This window comes from Martes martes (genome assembly GCF_963455335.1).
Source record: "Martes martes genome assembly, chromosome: 3".
Classification (NCBI taxonomy): domain Eukaryota; kingdom Metazoa; phylum Chordata; class Mammalia; order Carnivora; family Mustelidae; genus Martes; species Martes martes.
Window position 1 is genome coordinate 167,300,890 of NC_137890.1, and position 20,632 is coordinate 167,321,521.

Consider the following 20,632-nt stretch of genomic DNA (forward strand, 5'->3'; position numbering starts at 1 on the left):
GGTACGTTGATTTTTTAAACTGCTGCTCACCGCTCTTGACATACGAATATTGGGATCGCCTCCAAGAACATGTGGAGTTTGTTTTACTTTGTCGTTTTAAGACATGGGAAGAGTACAGATAGGAGTCAAATTCTAGATGCATCCAAATGGCTGTGTGATCTTGGGCAAGTCATTAACTTCTCTGTCCCTCAGGGACTCCCCGGGGCACTTAACACATACCGAGGTGCGTATGAAAAAGGGCCAGAAAAGATCTGAGAGTGGCTTGTTCCAGGTTCCTGGGGTCAAATTAATTGAGCCCCAACCCCACCTCTGCCACTTACTGCCCTGGACAGGTGATTTGTCTCTGTACTTGTTTTGTTCATGGATAAAATGGGGACAGTGAAAGGACAAAGTTGATAGAGCAGCTGGGAAGATAACCAGGTAACACGTGAGGCCTTATCATAAAGCTAAAGCTCACCGTGAGCGCTCCATGAACACTGGCCCTGTTGCTTTTATTATCACAAGGGTGCCTGTGGAGAGAGAGAGCACTCTATACAGTACTCGTCGGACCAGGTGAGCGGGCGCGGGCGAGTTTTTCTTCGTACTCCCTGACCCCGGGCAGGCGTGGGGGCAAGCGGCTCGCGGCTGTCCTGGCACCTCCCGGGCAGCAGAGGGCCCCCGCCGCCAACGCTGACAGAGGGGGCGGGGCGGGCGGCGCGGCCTAGCGAGGGGCGGAGCAGACGGCGCGGCCGGGGCGGGTGGGCGGAGCGACCTAGCGAGGGGCGGAGCAGACGGTGCGGCGGGGGCGGGGCGCGCGGCGGGCTTAGGGGGCGGGCCGAGTACGGGGGCAGGGCTAGTGGACGCGGCCCCACGCGTGGGGGGCCATGCAGGTAGGTGTCCACCGCCCGCCCAGCTCAAACTCCGACCCCAGACTCGGCTCGGAGCCCGCTCCGGCCTAACCTCAACAGCGCGCCGAGGTGAGGGCTGTGCCTGACCCAAAGCGAAACCGAAAGTTCGGCCTCCGTGACCTGATCTTCCCGGGGGGGTGGAAAAGGGTGGCCTGCTAAAGACTGGGGTTGTGGAGGCGGGGTATTCCCCGGCCAGTAGGACTTTGGCTCCTTGGTGCAGGCCGGCTCTTGAGTTAGGGGCCCGCTTGGAAGCTTGGAGCGGAACCGACCGGGATTTTTGGGCTGGGCGGGCACGTGGGGGTGGGGCTAAGGGGGCCGGGCTAAAGCTCGGATTAGGAGGCGGGCTGTCTTGGAAGAACTGGGCGGTGAACGCTGCTGGGGTTCTGATACTTCGGCTGGAGGGCCAGAGCTTTCGGCGGAAGAGGTTTGGCCCGGCATCTGCATCTAGTCGGTGGGGAGAGGGGCGGAAGCAGAGGTCCGAGCCCTGGAGCGATCACTTCGCAGGGATGGGGTTTGTGGGGGGAAGGTGGTCCCGGGGCCTGGATAATATAAATCAAGGGTCCCAAACCTGGTAGGAGTCTGAGCAGCCCCCCTACCCCGCCTCCACTAGGTGGCCATGACCGGTAGGGCCCGCAAAGAGGCGGTGCAGGCCGCGGCCCGGGAACTCCTCAAGTTCGTGAACCGGAGCCCCTCTCCTTTCCACGGTAAGTGACCAGGACAGGAGAGGAGGGTGGTGGCCGGTGTGCCTCCTAACCCGCTTCCATCGCTATGAAAGGGCTCTTTTTCTACAGCCGTGGCCGAGTGCCGCAGCCGCCTCCTCCAGGCTGGCTTCCATGAACTCAAAGAGACGGAGAGCTGGGATATCAAGCCGGAGAGCAAGGTACGTGGGGTGGGGTGAGAAAAGCAGGTCCCTAGGCCGGGGCTCAAAGTTCTTTGAGCCAGCTGGCTAGATAATCAGTCAGTCTTACCCCCCTCCACCCCCCAGTACTTTCTGACCAGGAACTCCTCAACGATCATCGCTTTTGCTGTTGGAGGCCAGTATGTTCCTGGCAATGGTTTCAGCCTTATTGGAGCCCACACGGACAGCCCTTGTCTCCGGGTGAGGAACTGAGGCTGCACTGGGGTAGGGGGGGCATCAGAGAAATACACAGCAAAAGGGAGTGGAGAGGTGCGAATTGGGGGCTCTGTCCTCAGACCATGGCAGACTGGTCGCCCCCTTCTTCCACACTTGGAGCCCTTCTCTGTCAGCAGTACTCTTCCTTTGGTCCTTAGGCGTCCATCCGTCTGTCTCGCGTCCAAATCCTGCCATTTGGCCTTCTCTGACTTCTCATTCCCCATCTTCACACTTAGGTGAAACGGCGGTCCCGCCGCAGCCAGGTGGGTTTCCAGCAGGTTGGCGTGGAGACCTATGGTGGTGGGATCTGGAGCACCTGGTTTGACCGGGACCTGACCTTGGCTGGACGTGTCATTGTCAAGGTGGGAACTGGGGTTGGACCTGGGAGGTTCTCACCTTCAGCAGCCCAAAGATTGACAGTGAACTTCCTCTGGGGTACCTGTGGAGAGCCCCCCAGGGAAGGGAGAGTGGGGCAGCGTGGGTTCGAGGATCATGTTAGTGTGGGTGAAGTGGGGGTATTAAGCTGCTGGGGTTGAGAGGCACCCGGGTTTGACCTGGCCTGGCGGGCCACAGTGCCCTACCTCAGGCCGGCTGGAGCAGCGGCTGGTGCACGTGGAGCGGCCCATCCTTCGCATCCCACACCTGGCCATCCACCTGCAGCGCAACGTCAATGAAAACTTCGGGCCCAACATGGAGATGCACTTGTGAGCCTGGGGCCAGGGCTGTGGTGACCGGGAGGGATGGCTGTGGCACCAAGTGATGGCAGGGTTCCTGTGGGGCCCGGGACTGCACTACCTCATGGTCGCCATAGCCAGGTTCTTCCCTTGGGACCCAGCTGACGATACCAGCAGGCCCTCTTAGCTGTGCCATTTGGGAAGCTGGGAATCGAGGTTCAGTTCTCATGGGGAGATCTGAGCTCAGGGGTGCCATGCCCTCCGGCTCGCCCCACGCTTCCCTCACGTGTCTCCCCACAGAGTCCCCATTCTTGCCACGGCAGTCCAGGAGGAGCTGGAGAAGGGGACTCCGGAGGCGGGGCCTGTCAGTGCTGCTGTAAGAGTGTCCCCTGCTCCTAGGAAGGAGGGAGGAGGGGGAAGGGACTGATTCCCTGGAGAAGGGGAGGAGGGAGAGAGCAGACCTTCTTCCTCCCAGCATGCTTTTGCCTTGCAGGATGACCGGCACCACTCGGTCCTCATGTCCCTTCTCTGTGCCCATCTGGGCCTGAGCCCCGAGGATATCTTGGAGATGGAGCTCTGCCTTGCTGACACCCAGCCTGCGGTAAGGCATGGCTGCAGGGACTCATGGGTGGGGACTGCGGGGATCCTGGCCTGCCCTAGTATATCCCACTTCAGCCAGTCCCCTAGTTACTCTCATCCCTCTTTTTCCCAGTAGACACCATGTCCCTCTGCCTCCAGGCCAGTGGTTCTCAAAAGGTCACTTTCATCCTCCAGACCTGCCTTCTTGGATCCATGCGTGGGCCCTGGAGATCAGCCCCTCCACAGATTTTTTTTTTCCCACACCTTGTAGTTTCTGCTACCGGGGCTCGCTGTGTTCTTTGAAGATTTTATTTGCTTGTTTATTTGGCAGACAGAAATCACAAGTAGGCAGAGAGGCAGGCAGAGAGAGAGGGGGAAGCAGGCTCCCTGCTGAGCAGAGAGCCCGATGCGGGGCTTGATCCCAGGACCCTGGGATCATGACCTGAGCCGAAGGCAGAGGCTTTAACCCACTAAGCCACCCAGGCGCCCCTCGCTGTGTACTTTGAACCCACCCTGGCCCTGCCCCTCTGAGGGCAGAAGGCCTGGATGCAGCCCCCCTTTTTCTAGAGCCTGCCTTCAAGTTCCTCCCGGTTGTGACATCAACTGTGCACATTCAAACAGGACGTTCAGTCCTGTTTGAATGTGCACTGTTTCTGGGCTCGTCTCCTCTTCTGTTTATTTCCTTAGCTTTTCTTGTGTCTGTTCAGCTCCCTTTTCCCGGTCCCACGGGAACTGGTGGGAAACATAGACGTCACCCTCCCATCTCTCAGCTCCTGCCCAGCTCCATTCCCCATTGTCCCCTCAGCCTCACCCAGCAGGGTCCCGGTCACCTAAGTTGGTGGGGGGGATGGCACAAGTTTGCACACAGAGCCAAGGAGGCTCGCTCCAACCCAGGCCTCTGGGAGCAGGGAGAAGCACGTGAGTTGGGATGGAGGGTTGAAGGTTGGGCTGATTGTCCCGTCTTTCTAGGTCCTAGGTGGTGCCTACGAGGAGTTCATCTTTGCCCCTCGGCTGGACAATCTGCACAGCTGCTTCTGTGCCCTGCAGGTGAGTGGGGCAGGGGGGCACCCCGGATGGGGTACACGGCCAGGAGAAGAAGTGGTCGGGGGACTGCCTCAAGGCCCAGCAGGTCCTATGAGGGCCACTGGCCACCTCCTCCGTCTGCTGGTGTTAGGTGGACCATGGGGAGGGGCCACGGCTGGGGTTGGGGAAGGCTGAGAGGCTGGCTGGGGCGTCATGGTGTCTCCTAACCATGAGGAGTTAGCCTCTGCTTCCCGGGAGAGGCCTTAGGGCCTCCTAAGGCAGCATTGCCCCCTTCCCTCTGCTCACCCTGCCCTCCGAGCTTATGCCCACCCAGCCTTCTGTCTGTGCCTTGGGGTCTCTGTGGGGCCCGTCTCAATCCCTTCCGGTCACCTTAGAGTCCCTGCCTTCTTTCTACTCTAGGTAGTTCTATTTCTTCCTTTCCTCCTGTTCTCTCTCTTTTCATACCTCTCCCTCTGCCCCCATCCTATTCTCAGAGACAGGCTTTGGGCCGTAATGGAGACCAGGGCTGAGCCTGGGACCTGTGTCAGCTCCTGCAGCCAGCTAGCTGTGTCCCCTGATGGAGTCCCTTTCACCTCTGTGGATCTTGATCTTTTCACTGGAGCCAACTAGTTTATGTGCTCTGTGTGGTGGTTTTGACTTCCCAGGCTTCTCCATTCTTCTCCTGCATTTTATTCATCCTTCTGCTTTTCACATAGGCAGGGATGGGAGCACACCTCAAGGGGGGAATTCTCCCAGCCCAGCTGAAAGGGTCTCCCGTGTGCCAGGCAGAGCCCTAAGAGATGAAGGCCAGTCAGAGCCCCAGCCCACTTCATTACGGCTGTAGTGACGGAAAGGCAGGCCAGGAGCATGAACCTGCCAGGTGTTGCTGGGCGGGGTTATGGAAGAAGGAGGAGTGAGGAGGATGCTCTTGCTCCCCCCCAAACAGGCTTTGATCGACTCCTGTTCGGCCCCTGCCTCTTTGGCCGCGGAGCCCCACGTGCGCATGATCGCGCTCTATGACAACGAAGAGGTACGTGGAGGGCTCTGTGGTGGGGCCCCTCTATGAAGCTTCCCGCAGGTGTCTTGTGCCAGGCACCTGCCGTAAGCCGGGGCTGTTCTAGAAGCCACAAAGATGGGAAGGCCCTGCCTGTGCTCCCTTAGCCCTTGGCTGCCCTGGCTCAGCACGAGTCTGCTTCTAGAGGTGTGACTGTGTTGCTGCGTGTGCCACACAGTGAGCTCCTCAAGGACGGGGACTCTGCCCTCCATCCTGCAGGCCCAGGGCTCTGCGCGCTCCCGTGAGATGCCCTCTCAGGTACCAGATCCTGAGCAGTCAGGTCCTTCTCTCCCCTGGGACTGCACAGGTCAGAGGGAGCAGTTCAGGACAAGTCTCTGCTGTCCTGAGCCCTCAGCTTCTCATCTCGGGATCCAGGCTGATTGGCTGTTCCAGCCCCCGCCATTGCCATCTTGTCTGTACTGAGAGGAGGATGAGAGGAAAGGGCGGAGGGAGAGTACGCGCCCAACCTTTTAAGGTGCGGGCCGAAGGTGGCGTTCCTCGCTACCTGTGTTCCACAGAACTCCATCATCCTGGCCATGTTTAGCTGCAAGGGAAAGCTAGGAGTGTTCTCTCTAACTGGGTAGTCCCATGCTTAGCTCCAATTTGGGTATTTTCTTGTGCAGAACAGCATGGATAATTAGTAATCTCTGTTACATGCGTAAAAGACAATCGATTGGCCAACGTGGTGGGGCACATCTGAGCCCCAGATGTAAAGGTCGGGGGAGAAGGAGGGGAGGCAGGTGCAGGAAGCCCCCAGAAAGTTCTCTTTGTGCCCCAGGCGTGACATAGGATTCGTCCAGCCCCGGCCCACCATCAGGTTTTCAGGGGCACAGCATTGGGGAAGTTGCTCACAACACCCTGCATTCCTCATCCCCGGAGTCAGCGGGGTCCTGGGCCTGTGGTGGTCCCAGGCGTGGGGCCCCTCTCCCTGGCTTCCAGCTCTGGCCCCTGAGCCCAGACCCCAGAGCCAGTCTCTGCTATTGGCAGGTGGGCTCCGAGAGCGCCCAGGGGGCCCAGTCGTTGCTGACAGAGCTGGTGCTACGCCGGATCTCAGCCTCATTCCAGCACCTGACGGCCTTCGAGGAAGCCATTCCCAAGTCCTACATGATCAGCGCAGACATGGCCCATGCTGTGCACCCCAACTACCTGTGAGTCTGCCGAGCCAGGCGTGCAGTCCTCGCAGCTGCGCACCCAGCGGAACCTGCCTGCAGGCTTCACCCCAGCCCTGGGCCCCAGCCTGTCTCCCTTCCCCTTCCCCCTCATTCTGGTAGGAAGGTCAGTGGCGGCTTCCTTTTAACAGTGCCAAGACCCAAGTGGGTCGAATGTAATGCCCAACCCCGGGTGTGTTGAATAGACTCTACAGACTTCTTTCCGCCTGCTGCTAGAGGCTGCCTGGGACACTGTTTTCAGCATGTGTCTCAGGTCCCACCGCACTGGGTGGGAAGGAATGCTGTCCGGGGATAGACAGAGGCGGCTGTTGGGAGGCCCACCTCCTGTTTGCCATCCCCAACCTTGACTCGGTCTCCTACAGGGACAAGCACGAGGAGAACCACCGGCCCTTGTTCCATAAGGTGAGATGCTCCTGTTTCTCCTCAGGGACTTGAAGGCCTGCCTGGTTCTGGGCCCCGTCTCCTTCCCTGTGGGCCTGCCCCCCGTGTGCGCCTCACCCAGGCTTCCTGGTTTCCCCCTCCCCAGGGCCCTGTGATCAAGGTGAACAGCAAGCAGCGCTATGCCTCAAATGCGGTTTCAGAGGCCCTGATCCGAGAGGTGGCCAGTAAGGTCGGGGTGCCCCTGCAGGTGAGGCCGGGCCCTGCCTGTGAGGACAGGTTGGGGGGAATGGGGTGGGAGGAGCATGAGCAGATGGGCCCCCATGCAAGGCGAAGCGCCTGGGAGCCCACCTTTAGCGGATGGAGTTCCGGTAGAGAAGAATGGGTTTTGGATCTGGGCAGAGCTGGGATCCGTGCTGGGTGTGCTGTGGGGCTAGGCACTCCGTTTCTCGGAGTCCGTTTCCACACCTGTAAAATGGGGCTGATGATGATGCGTCTTCTGGCTTTGTGTGAGAACTGAAGGTACAGTGTGCTCATGGCACATGGGTTTAGTCCTTTCTTCCCATCCAGCTCCCCGTGTCTCTCTCTCATACCCTGGGCTCCTCCATAAGTGAAGTTCAGGGCCAGGGAGACTGGAACTCCCACCTGCTAATGTTCATTCTTGCCGTGGCAATGGCTCGGGTCTTCAGAAATAGGTGGAGATAGAGCTATGAGGGACTGGGGTGCAGGGGGTCCGGCGACACACAGCAGGCAGAACCTGGTGGGTCAGGACTAGGGCCCCGGCCTCCTGTCTCCTGGCTCAGGGCGCTCTCTGCCACATACCTCCCCCTCCCTGCCCCATGTAGACCTGACCATTCCCTTCTTGGGGAAGCCTCTCTGAGGAAGTGACACTTGGAGCTGAGACTTGACTACCCAGGAAGAGGCAGCTGTGGGCGAGTCTGCAGGGAGAGCATCCCTGCAGAGGGAATGAGTGCAAAGGCCGCCAGGGGCACAGGAGTGCGCTCCCTCGGCCTCGGGACAGAGGAGCCTCGGGACTGAGTGAGAAGTGTAGAGGCAGGGCAAGGGCTTGAGTGCAGGGGAGAGAAGCCTGCCCAGGCTGGTTCCGCAGGACCTCCAAGGAGGGTCTGTGTGTTCTAAGGCAGTGAGGAGACATGGGGGAATTTCTTTAATCAAACTCACAGCAGAAGCAGGACATGTATACTTTAAAAATTCAGGAAACATGGGGCGCCTGGGTGGCTCAGTGGGTTAAAGACTCTGCCTTCGGCTCAGGTCATGATCCCAGGGTCCTGGGATCGAGCCCCGCATCAGGCTCTCTGCTCGGCGGGGAGCCTGCTTCTTCCTCTCTCTGCCTGTCTCTCTGCCTACTTGTGATCTCTGTCTGTCAAATAAAAAAAAAAAAAAATCTTAAAAAAAAAATTCAGGAAACACAAACACAAATAAGAAAACATGAACCCACAGAAATTAGCATATATGCTTCTAGTTTTTTTTAAAATATGTATATACTTAACACCTATCTTATAAAAAGTTTAATCATTTTGAATATGTTGTTTGCTTCCTCTTCACTCTTTATTTTCTACCTTTTCATCTCAGTACACTTTTGTTTCAGTAAATTTCTATCTACTCCTAATGCACAGATCGTTTGGGGGGTTTTTTTGTTTTGTGTTTTTTTGAGTAAGTTCTGCGCCCAACATGGGGCTTGATCTCACAACCCCAAGATCAAGAGTTGCATGTTCTACCAACTGAGCCAGCCAGGCACCCCCAGATCAATTTCAGTTTTCCCTAGTTATCTCCAAAATATTCTTGGGGCGCCTGGGTGGCTCAGTCATTAAGCGTCTGCTTAACGTCGACTTGGGGTGCCTGGGTCACGCAGTCTGTTAAGCATTGAACTCTTGGTTTTGGCTTAGCCCCTGATCTCAGGGTCATGAGATCGAGCCCCATGTTGGGCTCTAATTCATCGGGGAGTCTGCTTGGGGTTCTGTCTCCCTCTCCCTCTGTCCATCCTGCTCATGCACTCACTCATTCTCTGTCTGTCTCAAATAAACAGATAAATCTTAAAAAAAATAAAAGAACATTGACTTGTTGAAGAAATGTAGGCTCATCATCCCACATAATGTCTCACTTTCTGGATTTGTCTAGTTGTTTCCTGATAGTGTTGTTTAGCTGGTGCCTCTAGGCCCTGTGTTTCCTGTAAATTGGAATTCATACCCGAAGGCTTGGTAGCTTCAGGTTAGACATCTTTGGCCAGAAGACATCATGACCGATGTGTCCGTCATGTTGGATTATACACATATTATCTGGGTGATCCACTCTCAGTGACAATAAGATTGAGCACATGATTGGGGTGCCTTCCAATCCCGCCATCATAGGAGGGCTTTCCCCCTTTGGCTGGACGGCAACCTGTACCAATGATGAGTCCCCTATCCACCAGACATCTGATGGTTTTGACACCCATTGATAATCCATTGATAATCCTTGCCGAAATCAATAATTTCATTCCCTCAGTTCATCCCTTCTACAGGGTCTTCCCTTTTGCAGATATTAGCAGCTATTCTTCTGGGAGGCAGAACTTTGTGCCCATCCACTAGGGCTGTTTGGTTATCATGACATATAGTTTCAGCTGGAAAGACCCGATAGATGCTCGTTCTTTCCCTTAAATAACCAGTTTTCAAGGTGTGGTATGTTAATAGCCACTCCAAATGGGGACACGTAGGGATTTTTTTCTTTTCCTTTTCTGATATTAAATCAGATTTTTATTGGTTCAGGGTGGATCCAATGGCATGTAGTAATTTTTTAGTTAACTGACTTTTTAAAAAACGATTTTATTTATTTATTTGACAGAGAGATCACAAGTAGGCGGAGAGGCAGGCAGAGAGGGAGGGGAAAGCAGGCTCCCCGCTGAGCAGAGGGCCTGATGTGAGACTCAGTCCCAGGGCCCTGAGATCATGACCTGAGCCGAAGGCAGAGCCTTAACCCACTGAGCCACCCAGGCACCCCCAGTAATTTTTTTTCAAAGATTTTATTTATTTGAGGGAGAGTGCGCATGTGCAGAGGGGAGAGACAGAATCTCAAGGAGACTCCCCACTGAACACGGAGCCCAGCACATGGCCCTGAGATCCCATGACCTTGAGATCATGACCCAAACTGAAATCAGGAGTCAGATGCTTAACTGACTGAGCCACCCAGGCGCCCCATAGTCACTTTATTTCATCCTCAGATGATCGTAACTTTGACTGTTGGGAGTCCTTTCAACATGTGTCCTTTGACAGGACTCTCGAAAGTGTTCTTGCTTTCTGTACAGCAGGAAATTGCAGGCTCATCTTGTTCATTTCTCTCCCCAGGCGTGGCAGCTTTGGAAGGATGGGGGTTTTAGAGACCGTGGTCTGGCACCATGGGACTGTTCGTTGTTATTACGGGGGACAGTGCTTTGGGGTCATTTCTGTTGACATAGCTGGGAAAAAATATATATTTTTTGAAAACCATGAATTAATGCTATAATTATTATTCAAAAAAATAATAGTTACTACTTAATTTATCTGATTTTATAATTCTGTGTTCCCTTACGCTGAAAATCTTAATACTGAACATCATATTACGATCTTCTTATTTTTTTCTGTACCAGAATATAAAGAAAATGGTTTCAGCATGCCAACAGCAATATTTCTGCAAACACTAAAACTGCTGAATGATTGTTCTTTGTGTGTGTGTGGGGGCGGGGAGAGAATGTATGTTAAGCAAGAGGTTGATAGAAACGGTACTTTTATTTAATTATTTTTTTTTTAATTCCCCTCCCTGCTATGTGGAGAATGGATTCTTAAAGAAAGGCGAGATGGTGGTAGCTGGAATTAGAGTGGCGGTAGTTCAGACGGGGAGAATGGGACCAATTCAGAATATTCTGTGCTTTGGGCCTGCCATTTAATGTAGGCTTCCTGTTCCCATCCGCTCTCTGAGGAGGCACCCATCAGTGGGCACCTTTCAGCCCCTCTTTGTGGTTGATGAGCCTCTCCTTCCCTCCTTAGGATCTCATGGTCCGGAATGACTCTCCCTGTGGAACCACCATCGGACCTATCTTGGCTTCTCGGCTGGGGCTGCGGGTTCTAGATTTAGGCAGCCCCCAGCTGGCCATGCACTCCATCCGGGAGACCGCCTGCACCTCGGGAGTACTCCAGACCCTCACCCTCTTCAAGGTGACTCCCGCCTCACTCGTCCTCGGGACACGGGGTCATGTTGCTGTCTCTTGGGGGCCGGTTTGGGTGACGGGAGCTGGCTGTCTGGGGGCTACCATGTAGAAAAGGAAGGGTCCCCCTTCTCCAGGCACAAGGGCCCTGACCAGCCTCCAGCGGATAATGAGAGGACGGGGGTGGGGGGATGGGAGGACTGGGGCAGTTGTCAGGTGTGGGTGAACACCGTGCCTCTCCGGCTGGGCCGTGTTGGCGGGAAGTGTGCCGGAGGGCACCCCCAGCTGGCCTCCACTGATTCCAGATCTCATGTTGCTTTCCGTTTTAGGGCTTCTTTGAGCTGTTCCCTTCTCTGAGCCGTAACCTCTTAGTGGATTGAGGCCTCTTGGAAAGACTTCTCTTGCGCTTGAGAAGTGATCAGCTGAGCTGAAGCTGGAGTATTAAAGTGAATTTCTCACTCAGACTCTTTCTGTGGTGCTTAGTTTGGAGACCGGAAGGGTGGGCGTTGAACCTGGCTTGACTTCTGGAACCAGAACAGAGGGGGCGGGAGGGGGCAGGTAGAGGAGGCCCCAGCTCCGGGCAGCGGATGGAGGCCTGATCTCAAATCTCCTTTCCTCAAGGCCCTGTCTGAAGTCAGAGACAGGTAGGTGCGTCCACAATTGGAAAGTCCCTTCTCCCATCCCTGGTCCTCTCTTCTGGGAAGTGGCCTCAGTGCTCTGCCATTACCAGAAGAGTCCAGGACCCCATCTCAGTGCCACACTCAGCACGAGGCCCAGGCACTGTTCCCCTCCCTGCCCCTCTCTCAGTCTCATTAACTTTTATAGGCAGACTCTTATTATTCAATGTTTTTTCTCTGGTTAATAATTTCCCGTCATTTCTGTCTTTTCTCCTTTCTCTTTTTTCCCCTCCTTTCTTCCTCTTTCTCCTCCTCCAGACCCTCCTCCTCCTCCTGCTCCTCTTCTTGAGTTTGTTCATCCCCTTTCTTTGCTTTACAGTTTGCCTAATTAATGGCTTTCCCTGGAGCACCCGCAGTCTTACATGTTAGTGCTAAGTGTGCTGGTGACGACACTGGCACAGGACACCCTGGGATTATCAGCCTTTCCGAGGCAGGCTGCTTTGGAACCAAGCACCCCCTAGTGTCGATGGGGTCCTAGGATTTCCGCATCTCCGAGACTAGGCGGTGGCCCTTGATCACCGAAGTCTAGTATTTTCTCAGTATGCCGTAAACATGTGATAGGAGTATTTTTATCTCCTTCCTTGTCCTTTGGTTGAACTGGGTGATTTTTGGAGGATGTCCAGAGAGATCTGGGCTCAGGCAGCCGCTGCCATCCCACGGGGACTGCCAGTGCTCTTTGTAATGGTAAAATGTGGACAGTGTTGATAGAAGACACTTAGTAACCCACAATGTCCCTCACTTTGATCGCTTCTGTAGACTTGGCCCAACTTCCACCTGCCAACAGTAGCACTTCTTTGCCTGGGGGCGTGTTTGCTGCTTGACTAGTTTCCCTGTGGAGGCATTTGGAAGTGCTAGGGAACTAATGCTCCCCACCCCAGAGACCAGCCAGAGACTGCCAAGGCTCCAAGAAGACTTCAGCTCCCTCACATCCTGGGAGATCATTCTGACATGGGAAGTTGACGCTGGCTTCCTGACCCCAGCAGAATTAAGCCTGATAACACACCCCTTTTCTGGCCTGCCTCCCTCTGTCTCACATCCCCACACCCCCACCGGTGTTTCCCTTCACCTCCCAAAGGAACTCCTTGCACTTGGGTCCTCATCTCAGGTGCGCTGCTGGGGGAGCTTAAACTAAGCTAGTGTTCCTTTGAGAGTTGGGATAAGACAGGGACGCCTGGTTTTCTATTTCCAGTCAACATCGTACTGTTGGTCTCTAGCTTGGTGAAAAACTGATAGAGGATAAAAGGAACACTGAAAGGGGAGAAGTAAACGTCCTTTTGCTATGATTTGTTACATAGGAAATCCAAAGGCTATATTACTTGAATTAATAAGAGTTTGCCAAAGATAGCTGGCTGAAAAAATCAATATACCAAAATTAATTCTATTTATTTAGACCAGCAATGGATAGTTAGAAAATGAAAAATGTAAAAGGACAATTTCTACAAAGCAAAAGTACCTACGAATAAGTATTAAAAGATTTCCATAGAAAAAATTATATGAAGGGAGGTCCAAATAATTTGGAAGATAGGTGTTATTTGTGGATGTGAAAATTAATATTGTAAAAATACTGGTTATTCTTCAAATTCATACATAGACTCAGTGCAATCCTAATATTGTAATGGGTTTGCTTCTCTCTACTTATAAATAATGGAAGTTGACATGTAGATTCTATAATATATATAGAAATAGCTACAACACTTTGAAGACAATCACCTTATCAATTATCAAAGCTTATTACAAAACTGATTAAGACAGTATATTAATCGGTTCAAGGGTTGATTGACCAGTAGAACCAACAGAGACAAGTGAGTATCTGACACTTGATTTATGATGTTAGTGGCAATTCAGATCTTTTCAATAAACTGTGCTATGAAAATTGGATATCCACATGGAAAAATTAAGTTGGAACCCTCCCTCCGACAGTATGCAAAATCGATTGCAAATGGATTTTAGATCTAAATATAGATGGCAAATTAATAAAGCTTTTAGAAAATATTAAAGGAGAGTACCAGGGCACCTGGGTGGCTCGGTGGGTTAAAGCCTCTGCCTTAGGCTCAGGTCATGATTCCAGGGTCCTGGGATCGAGCCCTGCATCGGGCTCTCTGCTCAGCGAGGAGCGCGCTTCCCTTCCTCTCTCTCTGCCTACCTCTCTGCCTACTTGTGATCTCTGTCTGTCAAATAAATAAATAAATAATCTTTAAAAGAAAAAAAAAAGTATCTTTATGATCTCGGTTGGGGAGGATTTAAATAGGATACAAAGAACACTAGCATAGAGGAAAATATTGACATATTTGACCTCATTGAAATTAAGACATCATTAAGAGGATTAGAAGGCTTATTTGCAACACATGTAATTGACATAGAGCTCCTATTCAGAGTACATAAGACCTACAGACAGTAAGAAAAGTCAGATATCTAAAAGAATGGGCAAAATACTTAAGTGGGCACTCCATAATAAAAAGCCATTAAATATATGAAAACATGCTGCTCTTCCACAGTCGTCAGAGAAATGTTAGGTTGAATCATGAAATTGCTTATGTTTGACCATTTTGACCTACAAAATGGCAATTTCATGTGGTTTAATCTAATATAAATTAAAACCACGACAGGTCACCATTACACACCCCATCGTAATATACACGATTTAAAAATTTTAAAATCCGGTAATACCAAGTGTTGGTAAGGATGTGGAACAACAAGAAGTCACAGACAATGTCAGTTCGAATGTAAAGTGACAACAGTTTAGGACGTCAGTTCAGCGTTAACCTTGTTGATGTAGCTACTCTACTCCCCCAGACCTCCTCTGTAGAACTGAGATAAGGAAACTGAAGGACTCCGTAAAAATCTACATTTTGCTCCCTTTCCTGCTCCTGCTAAGACCAGACACCCACATACACATGCTGTGTAATGCAAACAGCATATGCCCTCCTTGGAGGGGACAAAGAGTTAATGCTTTTTTTTTTTTTTTTAAGTTTTTAAAATTTATTTGAGAGAGAGAGAGATCACAAGTAGGCAGAGAGGCAGGCGGAGAGAGAGGGGAAAGCAGGCTCCCCGCTGAGCAGAGAGCCTGATGTGGGGCTTGATCCCAGGACCCTGAGATCATGACCTGAGCCGAAGGCAGAGGCTTAACCCACTGAGCCACCCAGGCACCCCGAGTTAATCCTTTCTTTAGACTAGCTAACATCTAAGCAAGGACCAGATGAGAATGACCGGACGAAGCCCTCCTATGCATATTCCAGAAAACCCACACTAGCCATCTCAATACCAAGCCCCCCAGCTCCAAGGAATAATACCTGGGCCCTTGTCTTTGTTCCAGCCGGTTCCTGGATGCTTGAGAGGACATGTACACTGGACCATAGCTCTCAATAAATACCCTTAGATCTCAAGCAAAGAGGAGACTCTCTCTTTTTTCCTTTCTGAGTCTCCTAGACACTCTGAACCTGCACCCTCTCTCTACCCTCAGTAAACTCTGCTTTCATCTCCTGCTGGCTTGCATTTGATTTTTACCCTGCACGCAGCCAGGAATCCTCTTGGCTGGTCCTGTGGGACCTCTTCTGGGTCCCTGGCCCCAGCCTGCTAGCATCAGAAGCATTTGCATGTGCACCACGAATATTCACAGCAACTGTTCCTAAGATTCCCAAACTGGTAACAACCCAAGGGTCCATAGACAATACAGTAGATACTGGGAGAGATGCCAGTTTTGTGGGGGCTGAAACATACAATTTGGGGGACCCTCTTTAAGTAGAAGAATACAAAATTACAGATAAGAATTTAGTATGAAAGCAAATCTCATAAGAATGAGGACAAACAGGGGTGCCTGGGTGGCTCAGTCTGTTGGGTGTCTGCCTTTGGCTCAGGCCAGGATCTCAGGGTCCTGGGATCAAGCCCCACATCGGGCACCCTGCTCAGTGGGGAGTCTGCTTCTCCCTCTCCCTCTGTCTGCCACTCCCCCTGCTTGTACTCTCTCTCTCTGTCTCTCTCTGTGTCAAATAAATAAATAAAATCTTTAATTAAAAAAAAAAAAGAATGAGGACAAACATAAAAGCCACATGACCATCTCAATAGATGCAGAAAAAACATCTGACCAAATCCAACATCCTTTCATTAAAAAAAAAAAGTCACACCCAGAAATAGAAGGGCACTTCCTAACCTGATAAAGGGTATCTGTGAAAAACCCACAGAGAAACATCATACTCAGTGATGAAGGACTGAAAGCTATCCCCTTAAGGATCAGACACAAGGCAAGGATGTCTGCTCTCACCAATTTTAGTCAACATTAGACTGGAGCTTCTATCCAGGGCAGTCAGGCAAGAAAAAGCATAGCTAGAATGAGAAAATATAGTATAACAAGTTACTTTTGCAAATCATATAAAAATATTTGATCATGTGAACACACGGCTAGGGCTCCCTCCAGAGCCTTGGAAGGGATCTGGGAAGAGGAGGACCCTGAAGGCTGGAGCTTCTTCAGCTTCTGGATCATAGTGTAAAGTTATCACACAATGGAAGACTATAAAGCAATGAAAATGAATACAATAGTGTTTCATTTGATGATATGGGTAAATCTTTAAAGTATAATGTTCGGAGAGGGCACCTGGGTGGCTCATGTTAAACATCTGACTGCAGCTCAGGTCGTGATCTCGGGGTCCTGGGATCAAGACCCACCTCGGGCTCCCCATTCAGTGGGGAGTCGGCTTCTCCCTCTTCCTCTGCCCCTTCCCCTGCTCATGCATGTGCATGCTCTCTCAAATACATAAAATAAATAAAATACAATGTTGGGACGCCTGGCTGTCTCAGCCAGTAGAGCATGTGACTCTTGATCTCAGGGAGTTTGAGCCCCACAGTGGGTGTAGAGATTACTTTAAAAAAATCAAATATAGGGCACCTGGGTGGCTCAGTGGGTTAGGCTGCTGCCTTCGGCTTGGGTCATGATCTCGGGGTCCTGGGATCAAGCCCCGCATCAGGCTCCTTGCTCAGTAGGGAGCCTGCTTCTCTCTCTGCCTCTGCCTGCCTCTCTGCCTGCTTGTGCTCTCTGTCTCTCTCTCTCTGTCAAATAAATAAATAAAATCTCTAAAAAAAAAAATCAAATATAGGGCGCCTGGGTAGCTCAGTCAGTGAAGCATCTGCCTTCTGCTCAGGTCATGATCTCGTGGTCCTGAGATCAAGTCCCATGTTGGGGTCCCTGCTCAGTAGAGAGTCTGCTTGTCCCTCCCCCTCTGCCCCTCCCCCCACTCATGCTCACACACTCTCTCGAATAAAATCTTTAAAAAAATACAATATGTTGAACAAAAGCAGTCAGCACAAAATAATACATATTGTAATTTAGTGAGTTAAATAGTGTCTCCCCAAAATCGCTGTCTCCCTGGACCCCAAGAACGTGTCCTAATTTGGAGATTGGCTCCTGCAGATGTAATTGGTTAAAGTTCTGGAGAGGAAATCCTCCTGGATTAGGGTGGTCTCTAAACCCAGTGATCAGTGTCTTTATAAGAGAAAGGAGAGAGAAATGTGGACACAGCGGAGATGCCATCACAAGCCAATGAATGCCAGGAGTCCCCAGAAGCTGACCAAGGCAAACAAGGACACTGCACTGAGCCTTTGGAGGGAGCGTTGCTTTGCCAACACCTTGAGTTTGGACTTCTGGCCTCCAGAACCATGAAAGAATACATTTTTGCTGTAACGACCAAAATGGAGTCTCTCGTGTCATGCAGGGGCTTGTGTCAAGCAATGACATGAGCAGATAAGGTACTGCTGCTTGGAAATATTGTGGGAACAGCGTCAGCTGACACCCCAGAACTGATAATGAGCAGAACCAGAGTAGGTCTGCGGGTCCCCGAAACCCATTAAATCCCTTTAAAAAGGGGAGGATTTGGGCAGCAAACTGTCACACTCTTCAGACATGACCCCTCTTTGACCACTTAAAAAAGGCAACTTCCCCGATTGATCTCTGAACAGAACCTAGACCTTCCCTGCCTGAACGTCAAAGACAATCAGCGCTGAGAGCTGACCCAGACCGGACCCAGGCCTTCTCTCAACTGTGGGCCCACAGCCTGACTTCGCGTTTGGTTCATTCCCTTCCTGCACCCTTCTGTTACCTTGCTTGTGGCGTGGTTTGTCTTCTGCCCTGCTCTGTGTGTTAAGAAGCCGAGTCTAATCACATGGTGAGATGTCACTGAGTTCAGAATCCCGAACCTGCTTTAGAACTACGAATTAGGGTGCCTGGGTGGCTCAGTCGGTTGAGCGGCTGTCTTCGGCTCAGGTCATGATCCCAGGGTCCTGGGATCGAGCCCCACATCAGGCTCCCTGCTCAGCAGAGAGCCTGCTTCTCCCTCTCCCTCTGCCTCCTGGTCTGCCTACTTGTGGTCTCTCTCCATCTTTCTAATAAATAATAATTTTAAAAAATCTTAAAAAAAAAAAGAACTACGAATTAACTTTGCTTTATGACTGAATAAAGCTGACATTGTGGGAAGGTACAACGCGTGTGTGCGCCTTTGTAGCGTGCTCCTGACATGTGTTGAAGTCACCACGCTTGTAATTTGTTGCAGGAGCCCTAGGAAGCTAGTCCACCATATAATTACATTTTTAAACACCGCTCTTTAGAAATGTGTGCTTAAGTAATACAATGCATGTCATTGCTGCACAATGACAAAGATAAGGGAGGGAGTTATGTCCCCAAAGTCAGGAGAGTGATTAACATCAGGGAGAAGGAGCAGAGATGGAACCTAGCAAGGACAAGGCAGTGTTTCCGCGGGTCCTGGCAGCGTTCTGTCTCCTGGAGAGCAGGACGTGGCTGTTCACAGCCTAATAATCTGTTGAGTTGCCCCCTTACATCTTCTTCACTTTAGTTTACATGGTATTGCTTTTCACAACCACCAGGTAAAAATTCTCGTTAAGGGGGGAGGGGAAGGGAGCACCTGAGTGGCTCAGTCAGTCAAGTGTCCAACTCTTGATCTCAGCTCAAACAGGGTTGTAAGTTCAAGCCCTGTGTTGGGCTCCATGCTGGGCGTGGAGCCTGCTTAACAGGAGGAGTGTAGGAATCGTAAGGTCCTCCCATCACAAAAGTTGGCATTAGACACATTCTAAATTGAAAGAGGAGAGGAGTTCCTCCAAGATGATTGGGTTATTAGATATAAAGAAATGTCCCCTTCTTGCTCAATATACCCGAGCAGCTCAGGATGGGCCCTGGGCAGAGAGTAGATGAGAGGGTCCGTGGGACTCTCCTGGAAATCCCCTTTCCCTGGCCCGGCTCCTCTTCCTTCCCCCAGGGGGCGCTGCTCTCCACTGAACTCAGCTTCCGGGGACTGGAGACCACCCACCCCTCCTCCTTGGCTACCTTAGCGCACAGCCTCTTTTCCAGATTTCCATCAGGATGATCACATCCTGAGGGAAGACCCTGTTCCCCGAAAAAGGGGTTTGCAGACTTCAACACAATGATATTGTCTCCTTCCCTGGATAACCACGAGGAGGCACAGTACTAGAGGCCCATGCCTTGCTCTCTACCCCTCTCCCACCACCACTCCTTGAACACCCTCGCAGACAAGAGGTTACCGGGGAGCCTCCGAGGCCGAGTCAGGCTTTGGTCCGGCTTTGGTGAGGCTGCCTCAGGGCTCCCCCCTCCCCATCAGGATGGGCAGCCTCTGTGCTCTGGGACTAGCTGGGGGCTCTCCCATCTCCCAGATGAGCTGTGAAGCAGGACTCCTGAGTTCTGCTCCTGATGCTCCTCCAGACCAGGCCTGCCCTTCTGGGTCTCAAGGTCTCCCACCCACCTGTAGGGCTTGGGCTGTGGTGGGAGAACCCCAGGGGGGCTGACGCTGAGGTGGAGCAGAATTCCACGCCCACCGTGTTTGTGGAGCATGCGCTGTTCTTACATCCATCGTCGGATTCCATTCTCACAAGGCTCCCTCACACGGAGCCCATCTAACGGATGAGAACACTGAGGCAGAGACATTTCATACCTGTCTCTGGACCCCCAGTTCCTTTCATTTGTTCAACAAATATGTACTGAGAATCTACTCTGAGATGGGTCTGGAGCTAGACCCTGACGTGTCCCCCGGCCCGCCCCCCACCCGCGTGCAACTACACTCCAACAAAGAGTCAGAAAGGAACAAGTCATTATAAATTGTGGTGTGCGTTGTAGAGGAGAAGAGGGACAGAAGTGAGGCGGTAATGTTGCGTGGGGAGAAGAAACACATCTCTGACAGGGTGCTGTTTATGCTGAAACAGAGGGACAACTGTGAGGGCGGGGAGAGGAGGAAAGAAGAGCTCAGGCGTTCATGAATGGAGAGGAAACTGGTGTGGCTGGAACACGGAGAGAGGGAGAAGGAAAAGCCTGGAGAGGGAGGGGAGGCTAGGTCATGCAGTGTCTTCTTGGCATGGGGTGGCAGGGGGAACCAAGGACAAGTCTGAGATGTAAAGGAAAGCCATGGAAGAGGGGTAAGCAACGGAGAAAGATGCTTCAATTTCTATTTTAGTTAGCTCCTCCTGGTGCTTATAAACGAGATGATTGGGAGGCAAGAGTGGAACAACATGGATTCTAGGCTCCTGGATCACAGCCCAATTTATCAGTTGCTCCAAGCAACCAGATGAGAAGCAGTCTCAGCAGGTAAGAGATGATGGCAGTGGTAGGGGTCTGGAAAAGATACGGACTGACAGGAGAACATTTTTGCAGGGAGAAAGCTTATCAAGGCCTGGGGTGGCAGGGGGTGGGGGGGGGCAATGATAGAAAAAGGCAGGGTCAGAAGACAGTCATGGCCAATGTTAATTGAGTGCTTACTATGTGCCAGTCCGGTCCTCCTTCTAAAAGCTTCCCCGGGGTATTAAACTAATTAATCCTCCTAGAAACACTGTGAGCTACATACTGGAATCATGCTCATCTTAGAGGTGAACAGGGGCCCAGAGAAGTTAAAGGACTG

At 51.8% G+C, this 20,632-nt stretch overlaps 1 protein-coding gene across 4 annotated transcripts; it reads left to right on the top strand.

Annotated features, from left to right (window-relative positions):
* The first annotated feature begins 753 nt into the window (after nucleotides 1–753).
* On the top strand, nucleotides 754–11,517 carry DNPEP (aspartyl aminopeptidase). Of its 4 annotated transcripts, none has more exons than XM_080799664.1 (15): nucleotides 754–869; nucleotides 1,498–1,591; nucleotides 1,679–1,767; nucleotides 1,873–1,986; nucleotides 2,238–2,363; nucleotides 2,575–2,705; nucleotides 2,976–3,051; nucleotides 3,169–3,276; nucleotides 4,224–4,301; nucleotides 5,224–5,307; nucleotides 6,319–6,479; nucleotides 6,863–6,902; nucleotides 7,027–7,128; nucleotides 10,895–11,062; nucleotides 11,382–11,515. In XM_080799664.1, the coding sequence occupies exons 1-15, from the start codon at nucleotides 864–866 to the stop codon at nucleotides 11,430–11,432; spliced, it is 1,428 nt and encodes a 475-aa protein (XP_080655790.1). In that variant the 5' UTR covers nucleotides 754–863; the 3' UTR covers nucleotides 11,433–11,515. The 4 variants fall into 4 exon arrangements, with proteins under 4 accessions (XP_080655790.1, XP_080655792.1, XP_080655791.1 ...); XM_080799666.1 differs by having other exon boundaries at nucleotides 769–956; XM_080799665.1 differs by lacking the exon at nucleotides 754–869 and adding an exon at nucleotides 1,054–1,311.
* Nucleotides 11,518–20,632: the final 9,115 nt, after the last annotated feature.

Excerpts from the sequence above, each read along its gene's own strand:
- DNPEP (XM_080799664.1), top strand. Across the intron at positions 3,277-4,223 it reads TTGCTGACACCCAGCCTGCG|GTCCTAGGTGGTGCCTACGA; the intron begins GTAAGGCATGGC and ends CCGTCTTTCTAG. Across the intron at positions 6,903-7,026 it reads ACCGGCCCTTGTTCCATAAG|GGCCCTGTGATCAAGGTGAA; the intron begins GTGAGATGCTCC and ends CCCCCTCCCCAG.